Raw genomic sequence first — 13,373 nt, forward strand, 5'->3', positions numbered from 1 at the left:
TGCACTTACATCTATTTGAAGCTGATTCAAGCAATAAACTTTTTTCTTCCTTGTTTATTGTGAGAGTTGAACTTGGTAGTGTCACTGTTTGCCAGCTGGAAGCAATACACTTTAGGAATTAACCTCAAGATATTCCATGAAAGGAGACTAAATCCTATTAAACAGTACATCTATGCTTCTCTTAGCTTAAGGTGCAAGGCTTTACTGGGGCTTGTAGATAAAGAGTGTTGTAATTCAGTTTCTACAATCACAGTTGCATCAAAGCAGTAAGCACCTTCTAAAGAACATTATTTAGAAAACAAAGCTTTGGGGATTTCCCCCTTTAGATAGGCAGAAGATGTTAAAAGTTAAAATCTGTCCAAAAGTTGCAGTTTGACGGGTCTTCAAAGACCAACATGGTTGAAAAAAGAAATTTTGGTGAAGCTTTACTTGATGCTGGTAGACACCAATTATGTTGGTACTACAACAATGGTAAAATCAGTCTGTGGTTACTGGCACACAGCAAGAGTAATATGTTACATAAATCACAGATGGCTGAGCTAGAATGTTTCTACAGGGCAATTTACTTCATGAAGGATTAGTGAACTCTAGTTTTAGTTTTAGTTGCTCCAAAATTAATCTAGCAGCTAAGCAATTGCACTTAGAAGTTCAACCCTGTTCTAGATAGTACTTGGTAGGATTAATTCTTAAGATATGTCATTTACCAGTAGTATGCTGGGCACCAGAATAATTTAAGAGCTTCTTTAAGTGCTTCTTTGTCTGTTATAGTGTTAACTCATGAGAACAAGGGAAGAGGTCAAGTTACTTTGGTATCCAAAACCAAATTTAAGCATGTGGCTGGTAGTCTTAACACTTGCAGTCTGTATAATATTAGAAATGGTTTGTAGGGAGTAGAGAGTTTGTCATAAGCCAGTGACAGGGGTATTTATTTGGGCCTATATCAACAGCATTGGAGATGTCAGAACTCCAAGATTTATTATTGTCATCATTATTATTTTAGTCTAGCTTTCAGCAGTGGTTAAGGGGAAGAGGGAGAGAGGCTGGCCTCAGAGCCTACTACTGCAGAGGCAGTGCTGGCAGGGAACTTTCAGCTGGTTCATGTCAGAGGTGTTGCCTGGAGCTTGGTCCTGCATTCCCAGCAGAAAGCCTGGTGCTTCTCCTTTCCCCGAAATGGCAGCAGAGCTGTGACAGCAGTGGGAAGCCTGGGCAACCATACTAAAGCTGAATATTTTCATTACAAAAATACACAGGCGTGTTTTAGAGACTGATGCACTAGTGAAAGCAGCTAGCATGGTTGCCTGTTGCTTCATCTGTTGTCACATGCTTGTTTATAGCTTCAGGGCTTAAAATAAACGTTGTCTTATACCCCTGATCGGTGTTGTCACCTTCCTGCCAGGATGACTTGTTCAAGGATGGAGTGGAGCTGTCTGCCTGGCTGATACCTCAGCAGCTCTGTCGTGCACTCCGTGCTCCAGCACCTTTGCCCATGGGTCCTGGGATGCTTGCATGAATGGTTGCTGGGCTGTTTCTTGTCCCTTACTTGGTATCACTCCAGGAACCTTTGAAGTGAAGGTGGCCTTAGAAGGCCACTTTAAAAGGGCCTCATTTTCAGCAAGAACAGAGAGTTGGACTCAATGATCCTTGGTGGGCACCTTCCAGCTCATGATATTCTGTGATTTTAACATATATGTATATTCACGTTAGAATAAATGTTGCAATGCATAAATCAGTGCATAGCCACACTGGTTTTTAATGCAGGAGAGAGGAGTTGATGCATGATCAAATCCTTGTGCTCTGTATCACAGTGCATCATTTGTGAGTGGGAAAGCTGTACTGCAGTCCCTCCTTAGCTTAGGTGCAAGAGGTTTCCCATGGGAGTGCTCTGCTCCTTAGCTTTGCCTGCCTTGGACAGCCAGGGCTTTTAAAGTGTACTGCAGTCTCTTGTTAGAAAACAGCAGCTATGTGTTAGGAGAAAGACATTGCATTTCCCCTTGTTGAATCCTCCTGTTTTCCCTTTTCCCCAGCCTTGTCCTCTTCTGAAACCCGTGGATGTTCAGTGCGTCTCTCCTGCTGACTCACTGCCTCTCTTGCCTGGCTCTGCAGGCTTGTGAGGCGCTTGGAGGCTGCTCAGCCCCCCGTCAGGAGGGCTGTATAGTATTACAAAATCTCATTTGCCATTAGGTTATGCTTGGAGTAAATCAGCGTGTTACTTTAGCCTTTCACCTCGGAATGTATACATGCCCGAGAGGAGGAGGAGGAGGAGGAGAAGGAGGGGGGCAGCGAAACCTCGGATAGGTCAAAACTAAATTCATTTGGTGACTTCATCTGTCTCTAGTTGGATCTCATCCCTGCTGAAACTTCCAACCCTGCCCGCAGCGTTTTCTGGACTTAAAAGGCGGAAATGGCAGGAGCCGGGAGCTGCCGGGGCTGCTGCTGGGCTGCAGCGTGGCTGCTGTCCTGCCGGGCTCTGCCTCTGACACAGTGCCTCGGTGCCCTGCGACCCCGGAGCTCAGCGCTGCTGGCTGATCGTAATCAGGGATTCTGCTTGTCCTTAGCCCTTCCTAACCAGGGACCGGCATTCCTTGGTATAGATGCAGGTGGCTGCTTAGGTGGGTGGCTGTGTCCGCCGTGTTTTGCCTGGAACTCACGTGGGGACAGTGGATTTGAGGACAAGCTCTCATCCACTGCTGTCTTCATTTCCCCCTAAGTCAGCATTTGCTAAAGAAATGTCCTCTCTGAAAGGGAAACTATTCATCCATCAACTCTTCAGAGCAAAATAATAAGAGGTTCCCCTGTTATTTTTACTTAGTACTTAGGCTAGGAACTGAGGTTTGCTTGCATGGGCTGCCTCTCAAGGCATCCTTTCTTCAGTGGTCAGATTCACATCTTCAGTGATGTTACCTTGCTTTATGGCATGTTTTTAATCTCAAACATGCCATGTCTGCATGTTTGCTTGGTAATCTGTTATTATCCATAAGGGAAAAAAAGGAGAATTGAAATTCCTGCTAGTGTCTGGATGAATTGAGACTTTGTTTAATAGAAGATTAAATGTTGGTTTACTTATCAGCTTTCTAGTGGTTTTCTAGTTCCAAAATTGTCATAGACATCTTCGGTTTTCTAAAATGTAGGTGTTTCTAATTGACTTGAGTTTATTGTATAGGTCTGAGAATTATTTTCCTTTGAATCAACTTTTTTTTTCCCCCCTTCACAATCCCCTTGTCTGTTGTGAAAGGTAGATTAGTTGCCAGTATCTGTTGTGAAAATTTGACAGGTTGAATATCTTACTTCAGGGCATCAGAGCAGCGATTCAAGCTTAAGATCTTAGAGTTGAAAGCCTTGGCAGGGGGAGGGTAATAACTGTAAGTAAAGGCAGTGAAGTTTTTTAGCATTGCAGCCTTGCCACGGTTAGGTTTCTCTCATTCAGCCTACTTCAAAGATTTCTTGTTTATCATTAATAAAATGCCTTCTTAATTTGTAGACACATTCTTTTTATACTGAAATTTTTGTGTCCTTACACCATGGTAAATAGTGCCTGTCTGTTCAGCAGAAAACATTACTATTGCTTTGTTCAACTGCTCTAAGGTGTGGTTTGAGAGTGCTGTGCACTGCTGTGGTTCATTTCTAACCAGAGTGAATTATCTGTGTGGAAATGGAGTGGCCAGAGGCTCTAAATTGCTTCCATTTTGTGTAAGCTATTGATGTCTGCCTTTCTTGAACCTCTGTCCCCTGTCAAGAATGTGGGTTTTTTTAATTAACATTTGTTTCCTCATAGAGATTGATGAGAAACCTTTCAGAGCGTGCAAATACTTTCAGCCATAATGAAGATATGTAGTTGGGTGTTACTGTTGCATTGTACTTGTGATGGCAAAGGTGAACCCTGAAAAAAAAGGAATTTTGTTACTCTAGAGACATGACATTGCTGTTTCATTGCCACAGTTTCAGTGGCAGCAGGAGTGAGAATGTAGTTGGAGAAATAAAGTCTTATGATATGGAAATACAACTGGCAGATTCAAGTGAATGCAAATATGGCTGGCAGATGCGAGTCAATGAATGTGGTTTGTCCTTCTCAGGCAGACCTTTAGGTGCCCTGAAATCTTCAAAGCACTAAATAATTGTCCTGGAATTTGAAACTGTTATTTTCATTTTTGTGAGCTACCTCAGTTTAATAACTGGTTAGTGAATAAATTCCTAACTATTTCTAAAACCTATGCAGTATACAGTGTAATGCATTGCTAGTTATTAGGCCATATCAGAGGGTTTGGCTCAAGTTGTTCGCATTATTGGAATATTTCTGGTTGTGTTTTTCACATTTGAGGAAATTAAATATCTGAAAAAGAATCAGTATTTTTCTGCCTCTCGGATAATAATTTTTTTGGGGGGGGTGGTAAATTTTGAAAGCCATATGTGGCACAAACCAGATTACCAGGAGCCTTTACTAAAGGTACTCAAATTTGGGTCTAAAGCAGTCCTTTAGACTCATCATAAACATTTATGTAGGTCAGAACATCCCAGCATTGGCAAGAAGCCTCTAATTTAAAAGAAAAAAATTCCCTAATCCAATCAGAGTGAATCTCTATTACTCTAATTTCACTTGCATTTAAACAGGGAATTTCAATGAAAACAATAGAAAATACACAGTTGGCTGTGTTCAAGGATAATCCGGCAATATTCAAGCCATAAAATGTACATGGATTTCTTCAGTTTCGTCTAGATTCTGTGGAGTACTTCACAAATCATTTTAGGTCAAGTCAGATCCATGTGGTAAATGTAAAATGGCATTCAGAAGTGAGTGAGCTATACAGAAAATAAAAATATTTTTAACATTTCAGGACTATTTAGTAACATAGGAACAGTACAAAAGAGATTTGACGTTCAGCATTTAAATACATTTTTTTCTTACAGTATTATTATCACAGGATTTTTTTTTCCCATGGTAGTGCCTCATTGTGATTAATCTTGTCTCCGATTCAGTTTCTGGCTAGATAGAGCCTTTGTGTTGCTTGCTGCAAATATTACTGCAATTGCAGCATTCCGATGCCACGGTATTTGCTGCAGAAGTACAGCATAAGTCAAAAGGGGAGAGTAAGAACAGTGTTGTCAGCACTGCACAGGAGTTTTTTGTGTTGATTTTCTGTCTGCAGGACTCCTTTCTGTAAAGACAACCTTGAGCACAACTGGTCTCTAATGACTGTGGCCACAGCTGTGTGCAAGGGAGTGTTCAAGAAACAAGCAATGTCCAGCTGCAAATCAGTTGTCATTTCAGGATGGTATAAAAGGATGAATTTTCCTTGTACAGGGAGTTATCCACTGCGTCTGGCAGGTTTCTTCCTTCAGGGATTTCTTTGTTTTTGCAGTAGCTTTAATCTAGAAAGCCTTTTTTCACCAGCAGCTGCAGCAGTCTCATTCAGCTTCATCTTAGCCTGTCTGCTGCTATTTCCTGCTTTAGTAGTTTTTGGTGTGAGATCTTTTGTTTTATTGGCAGTATCTTATCAGGTGCCAGGTTCCAGAAGGTTCCTCTGTACTGTCACACAGACTTTCTGCTGCATTTTAAAACTCAGTATCTGTTTGTCTTTTTGTACTACGATTTAATACATATATGTCTGTTTGTACTAAATGGGAGGCAGTGTGCAGAAACTGGAACACAGGAGGTTCCACCTGAACACAAGGATGAAATCCTTTACTGTAAGGGTGAGTGAGCACTGAAACAGGTTCCCCAAAGAAGTTGTAGACTCTCCTCCTCTGGAGATAACCAAAAGCCATCTGGACAATACTGAGTAATGTACTCTAGGTGGCCCTGCTTGGGCAGGGAGGTTGGACTGTTGTGGTCCCTTCCAAAATATTCTACAAAAATGTGAAGGCCTTGCAGGTTCAGAGGTGATGGCAAGTGTGGTGAGGTTTTACACTACAAATAGATTCACTGCTGTAATCCTTCTACTCTTGTCGTTATTGCTGGTTTGTTGTGATACAGCTTCTGCTGTCAACAACTGTTAGTTTATCCCTGGAAAAAAAAAAAGTAAATGTGCCTCTTGCAAAACTGTCCTTAAGAACAGCTGGATAATACCTTGTAACAGCTGCAGTTATCTGTAGCAAGAGCAGTGGAAAAAATCCAATATCTCAAAGTTCAGTGCTGTATATAATGCCTTAAAAAATTAATAGACTTTTGGGTATAATGTTTACCAACAGGCATGCTGAGCCAGTATATCTCTAACTGGGGAAACTGCTTAAGCATGTACATGATTTTCTACACCTGCCTAATCCTCCAAACTCATGTCTGTGGTGTGTAGTTGTGCATGTGTAAAGTGTTTTTCTGAAATGGCCTAGACTAATATTGAAGAGTTTCCTCAGGCTTGAAGTAAAACAAGGGAGAATTCCCTGTGCTTAGGCAGTACTGTAACAGCCAGAGGTTTTTAATGTCCCTCTGTGCCTCCTGAAGTGGGAGGTATGATGTGCTATCTTCAGTCTGCTTTCAGTTGCTACAGAATCACAAGGCAGCTCTATGGAATTCTGAAGATACCAGGTAGATATTGGGCTTGTGTAAGCCTCATTGCAATCTTATGATTCAGAGCCTTCAGTGTAAACAAGTGAAAGCCTAACAAGTTGAAAATGTAAACAATGTTATTGGAAAGAAGTAGTGTATTACAACATAAAATCAAGTTGTTAGCTACTTGGCTGTTCAGAGTATGGCCTGTGTGTCTCCACCTGTCCAGCTGTTCTCTTGCATCAGCTTACATGTTTATTAATGTGTTTTGAAGATGGATCACATTTTTCAAAGTACTTCAGCACTTTGGGAACTCAGTCCTGCAGAAAACCCCGGCCCAGCTGTAGATGTTGAGGAAAGAGGTTCTTCACTGTTGCTGAGCATGGTATCTGCACTACCTACACCTGCTTGTTCTTTTTTTTTTTCCGCCTTTTTTGTTTTGTTTAAGATCTCTCTGTGTGGCAAACAGGATATGTGTGTATCTGAGCACCAAATTAGAACATGCTTACTGTAAAGGAAACCTTTCCCAGCTGAGTTTATTTAGAACGTAACCAGTAGGAGACTGGGGAAAAAGAGATGCAAAGACAGGGTGAACTCTATTAAGAGAAGCAGCTGTGGAATATTCACATATATGTCAACAAAACACTTAAGAATGGATGGCTGTGGCATGTTATTGAGTTTTTTAACAGAAATTCTGATTCATTTTGCCTTTGCTTACAATAGTACTCATTCACCCTTGTGCATACTTGTGTACAAATCTGAAGCTATTGTCTCTAATAGCTTGAACTGGTCTCTAATAAATAGTCTGAACTTTTGTTTGACCCTTAGACCATAATAATTAATTCACAGATGCAGCATAAATTGTATTACAGGTATCCTTTGGGGTCGCATTGTAAAACTCAAGGTTATTAATTTACTCACAGTTTCCTGCAGTAGAATTCCCCACCCCATGCGATGCAGCAGAGGAAGTTGTTTGCTCCCCTGTGGGTTGCAGAAGGATGGGTATTTGTCTTTGCAGTTCTTTGTGGAAAAAGGTGATGAAGGAAGTTCTGCTTCCTTTCTCTGTGTGTGTGTGTTTTCTTGATCTTTTTAACAAAGGAACTTTCCCTTTTCACTGGTGGTAGATGATGGTTTTTCTGAGCTCTGCCTGGCCTCAGAGGCCAATTAAAATGTTCTTGAAGTAGTGGCAATTACAGATCAGAGCAGCTTTTTTTCAAATATTCTCATCTAAATATCTTTAGTTGCTATAGAATTCAGTGGACTCCTCTGTATTGAACTGTCAGTTTATTATTAAGCTCACTATTAATTCTTAGTGAATATTAAATTCATTATTAAGCTGTTATTTCAATGGATCTTACTTACAATATTTAACATGTAAGTTTAATGGTGATAGTGGTAGTATCTTTCTGTTAGTTTTTTATCTATATAAAAAAGCTACAAATAATAAAACCCATGTGTTTCAAACTTCAGATGCCATTAGTATCAAAGGGGTTGTTATCCTGCTCAGTGCCTTCCATCCTGATGCTGAAGCTAAGCTTTTATGGTTAGCCATTATGGTGCAGTTTTGAGAGTAAAAGGGCACTCCCTGTTTCTAAAACTTTGTTCCTAGTGCTTGATTCAGTCCCAGTGCCTTACTTAGTGCATGCCAAGAAAGCGACCTTTGCTAATTCTTACAGTGAATACAGGGCTGTGTTCACTCAACTGGCTGTGCTGCATGTGAGCCTGCGGGAAGAACGGAGCAGACTGAGCACAGGCTGATTCCTTCCATGCTCCAGGTCTGCCCTGTACAGAGTGGATAGGGAGGCAGCCTGGTTCTGGATGAATTTCTGCCAGTGGTTGCCTGACTATTGGAGCATGAATTTTTCGACCCTATTTTCTCTCTCTCACTTTTTTTCTTTAATTCCTCATAAAGCAGATTTGAGGATTTTATATCTTGCATTGTAATGTCAGTAGATGGGAACAACTTGAACAACCTTCTGTTTGTGAGATTTGTTTCCTAGAAAGTGACCTGTATTATGATCTTCTTAATTTTGTATTTAAATTTATTATCTGTGTTATGTACTTATATGTTACCAAGTCAAGTTTTGTGCTGATAGGTTTTTCCCATTTCCCATTTTACCTGGGTTGCCCCACCTAGTTAGCACATGTAACTACGGGGATCTGCAGTTTTTGTGTTCCCTGTAAAATTGTCTATCAAGCTTCAAAGGGTTACATCACTGCAAATTCTCAATGGAAATAATCCATGCAGACCTCAGATCCTACACAGGAGATCCTGCTCTCTTGCACTGACTGAGAAAGTTGAGCTCCAAAGCTGAGATGGCAGGAGTGGGGCCAAAGCTAGACAGAAAAGTGTTAGCTACAGATTGCCATGAGAGACAAAGGTGTGCAGTCCCCAAAAAACGAAGAATAATCATTCAACTTTGACTCTTTGGTCATTTCTGCGACACTTCATACTTGGATTGCTTCGAGTGGACTTTCTGAAGTCCATTACTCATGGGAACATTACTTACTCTCTCAATGAACTTGATTCTGCTCTTTGAAACAGCTGATGAGATAAATTTCAGCGTGCTCATGTTTTCTCTTTGCGACATCTTGCAACAGAAAGATGTGATTAGGGTAGGATAACAGGGAGCAAAGTTCAGTAGGATGTGTTTCTGATCTGTGTACCTGGGAAGATGATAAAAGCTACTATGAATTGCCAGCTTCTAGGGAGGGACCTTTGCTAACTAGAAGAATTTATATAAGGTGATGTAGCTGTGAAAACTTCAAGCACAAAGTGCCATTTACCAAGGTCTCAGTGAAATGTTATCTGAACACTGTTTGAAACTGTCTGTTCAAGAAGGACTGCTGGCATGACCAGTCAGTGAAAGTCTGACTTGATATAAGAGACTCACATTGATTTGTTTAATCTAGACTATCTGGGCATTGGGACAGACACTGAGTGCTGTCTCTAAAGCATTAGGAAATCCACTCTGGGGAAGAAAAAGCAATTAGGGCTGGAGGATAATGTTGGCAGAAGAGAAAATGGATTTAAGCTGAGAGGAAATGTTCCTAATGTTTGAGAAGAATCGGGCTCCACGGCAGTTTTCCAACCACACAGCTGAGGGTGCAAATCTCAGTTGCTTTCAGGATTGACGTTGGTGCACTGATAACAGATTATTTGATATTCACTCTGTGATGGTTAGGAACTCAATTAATGACCTAAAAGGGCCCTGTCCCAGTAAGAAATCAGTAATAGAACAGCTACTTCATCATTTAGAAGTTATCTAAAGTTAAGTGTTGGTTTAGGGAGCCTGATCATCCTGCAGTGGCAAAAAACTGGCAGATGTCAGATCACTGTATTGGTGCAGCACAAAGTGACAAAATCTTGGGTCCCTGATCCTGTCTGTGTATCTTTAGGTCTGATTCTGGGTTTTTTTTCTACCTTATTGGCATGAAGCAGAGTACCATAGGTTTGTATGTTCTTTGAGTTCACAGTTACAGCCAGAGAAATATATTCACAGGTTCCAAGAGGACATTGAGGAGGTTACATATCATCAAAGAATAAAAATTACCTCTCCTTTCTCAAAAAATAAAGAGAGGGTTTTGAGTTTTCTTTCCCTCTTTTGAACAGGAGGTATATATTCATCGTATTTAGAAAACAATTACCAAAATATAAAAAATATTTTTGTCTCTCTTTTTTTCCTAGTTGGGGAATGGCGGTCAACGTGTACTCTACCTCTATAACCCAGGAGACTATGAGCAGACATGACATCATTGCATGGGTTAATGATATATTAGCTTTAAACTACACAAAAGTTGAACAACTCTGTTCAGGTAAGAAAGCACAGTATGCTCTATAAATGTTTATTTTAAAACCACTTTAAAAGTCTGATTTGTTGAAAATAGATAACTTTTAACTTTGACATAAACCAGTTACTCTGAAAAAAAAGACTAATGTATGTGCACAGGAAGCATTTTTGAGTTTGTATTAATCATGGGAAGATAAGGTACCTTGGGAAAGCATAACAAAGGCAGAGGTGAATGGGACAAATGTAGCAGGAGATACATAGAAGTAATAAAAAGGTTGGCTAAGGAAACAAAGAATACAGTGATAAGTTTCAGTGTTTTAAAGCCACTGGGGTGGTATCTTTTCAAACAGAGAGTGGACATAACTGAGAAAGACACAAACAGAGAACCAACACCCCAAATGAACAAAATTCACCAGCTCCTTTTCCTTCCTGAGGTTTCTCAAATCCCTGCTGATGCTTGCAGGAAAAAAGCACAAGAAAAAGGCTGAAGAAAAAACATGGATTTGAGGAAATGAGGCTTTAGCTGCTCTGAGGGCTTTAGAACTTTGTCAAAGTCTGCCTGTTTCTCTTTAAATCTGAGTTACTGTTGTAAGTACATTTGGTAATGAGCCCTGAAGAAAGCGTAATAGTTTGAATACTTCAGACATTTTAGTTAATCACAGTTGCAACTAGAAGATAGGTGTTAAACAACAGGGTCTGTAACTAGATGATGGCCAAAAATTACACAGAAAAAGGCTGGTGTTTTACTGTGAATATATATGCCCCTGGGGAATGATTTCTTTCTGATTTCCACCTCTGATTTTTAAATATGAAGATGTTCTGTGGAGGAGGAGTTTGTTTGTGGTAGAGGAGATCTAACTTAGATTGCTACTTCCAGACAACTAACATAGTGGGAATATTTTATGAAGGTATAATATTATCTTATGACGACAGTGCTCAAAGCACATGAAAGAGGAATCACATGATCAGATTTCAGCTATTTCTTGGTCCAGATGAAATTAATAAATGGCATCTTATATTCATATATTTGATTTTACCTATCATTCTGGGTAAATTTTCTCTCTCAGAGATGTTCCCTGAAAGATACAAGTAATCCTTTCAGGCAGATCGTCTCATAGCCTATTCTTCAAAATTTAGAAATTTTTCAGCTGCAGAAGTAGAATGCCATACTTACAGCCTTTCACAACAACCATAAAAATGACGTTGAAAAAGTGCAGGATAAAATCAATGGAAGCAACTGATATAAACTGAAAAACTGAAGACATAGACCGTGGGAAATATTTTTTTCAACTGTTATTAAACTTGAAGTGTTATCTCTAGCTGTTGTTATATTTACATGTCAGGAAGTTAGCCTAACTATTTTATTTTGGTATATATAAAGACAGAATTCACACTGGGAGTAGCTATAGATAGATGCAAATAGATACATGCATACACACACTGAAGGAGATAGAAATATAGAAGGAAATGGATGTTTGCATTCAAAAATACCCCAAGTTTGCTATTGTTTGAAACAGGAAGCATAGTAGGCAAGTTATTGACTTGTTCCTATGTAGCTATTTAAATGCTCATAAATAGTTGAAAGGAAGCTTTTGAAGTGAGTTCTCAATCAAGTTAAATGTGTGTGGGCTTACACAAAAAAAAACACCCAACCAAAAAAACCAACATGTAAAAAACTTCACCAAAACCCTTTCTGAAAATAGGGGGAGAAGTGATCTAAGAAAATATTGACTAAGCAGAATAAAATTAGTTAAAGTTATGCAAGAAGATCAGATAGAGAGACTTAGCTGGGCGGGGCAAGGAGGGGAAAAGCATGGGAACTGTCACAAATCCACTGTCCCATTTCATTGCACAGCTTCTTATACAACTTTTTCTGTAACCTACTGAAAGGATTTTGGGACACACCTCAAGGGAAGACCTGAAAAAGGGTAATCTCATTGCAGCTCTTACTCCATTCTGTATAAAATTAAATCTTTTCTTCCTTTAGAATTTCCTGGATTGTATTGATTGTTCTTGCTACCTGATGCTTCTACATTCTCGTCTTTATGGGTGAAGGCTGTTAATTTTAATTTCCCCATTTGGTTTGGTGGTCAAACTTGGTGCTTACACATTCTTGTTTTTACATTTGTGTGCTTTATAATCCAGAAGGGGCTTTAGTAGCTCCTTATCTAAAGAAGCATTCTAGCACAGTATTTCCTGTGTTCTGGAGGACTTTACTCTCTGAACTGATGAACCTAAACACTGATAGATTTTTGCAGACACTGGAGCACAGTAATCTTAGTCTTAATAGGTTCTTCCCATTTGAGACTGCATAGTCCATTTCTCATGTGCAGAGCATCCATGTGTAGGGGTTGAAGACAGATGGATAAGCAGGTTTGGGAATCTTTCTGCATTTAATACAGTTTACTGTGTAAACTCAAAAAATTTATTAAATGTACATATATTTTATTTAGCCTATTTCTAGCATAACTTTCAAGAGAGGTACTAAGGGAACAGTAGTACAAATGATGAACCAACTAGCAGGCAGAGCATCAGCAAGCAAGCATGGTATGGACTGCAGTTTGGGAATGGCCAGTCTAACTAATTCGTTCTGGCATTCCTTGGCTGATGTCCCTTGAACCATTGGCAGCTTTCATGCAGATTAATGCTTGTTTCCATAAAATATGAGCATTTCTCCAGGACTTTAAAGGGAAGGAATATGTAGGAAACTCTTTATAGCAATGAAGCATTTCACAGCATTAACAGGGATCTGCAGAGCTGCCGGAATTGAATTTTTATAATCTACTGTAAAATTGTATGGACATTTTTGTCTTTTTCAGAAAAAAGCTTTAACATTAGTCATGCTGTTTTATGAGTATTCAGTTCTTGTTCATTTTTGTTAATAATGCCAGAAAAAGCTAAATATGGGGCCAAAAAATGTGGGAGAGGGAAAGCGGGGGGGATGTTATATCTGAATTAAAAGCTCAAAGGAGTTACTTTTAGGAGGTAGGAGCAACCTAGATATGGCATATTGCTTGTGTTCAGCACCTGGCTGTGAGACCTCATGGGTGCCCACATTTTGCAGCCAACCTAGCAATAATTTTTGACATTCAGAGCTTAAGCAA

At 39.7% G+C, this 13,373-nt stretch overlaps 1 protein-coding gene across 4 annotated transcripts in view; it reads left to right on the forward strand.

Annotated features, from left to right (window-relative positions):
• MAPRE2 (microtubule associated protein RP/EB family member 2) overlaps positions 1-13,373 on the forward strand; it is a 96,378-nt gene that overhangs the window by 50,296 nt on the left and 32,709 nt on the right. For 3 of the 4 annotated variants that reach the window (XM_002196943.7, XM_072924637.1, XM_032746965.3), the window contains exon 3: positions 10,167-10,294. The exons of the other annotated variant lie outside the window; for it this stretch is intronic. In XM_002196943.7, the coding sequence (XP_002196979.1) occupies positions 10,174-10,294 (121 nt within the window). In that variant the 5' untranslated portion in view covers positions 10,167-10,173. The remainder of the gene's footprint in view (positions 1-10,166; positions 10,295-13,373) is intronic. 4 annotated transcript variants of the gene reach the window in all.

The sequence above is a fragment of the Taeniopygia guttata genome, chromosome 2 (genome assembly GCF_048771995.1).
Source record: "Taeniopygia guttata chromosome 2, bTaeGut7.mat, whole genome shotgun sequence".
In the NCBI taxonomy this organism is placed as follows: Eukaryota; Metazoa; Chordata; class Aves; order Passeriformes; family Estrildidae; genus Taeniopygia; species Taeniopygia guttata.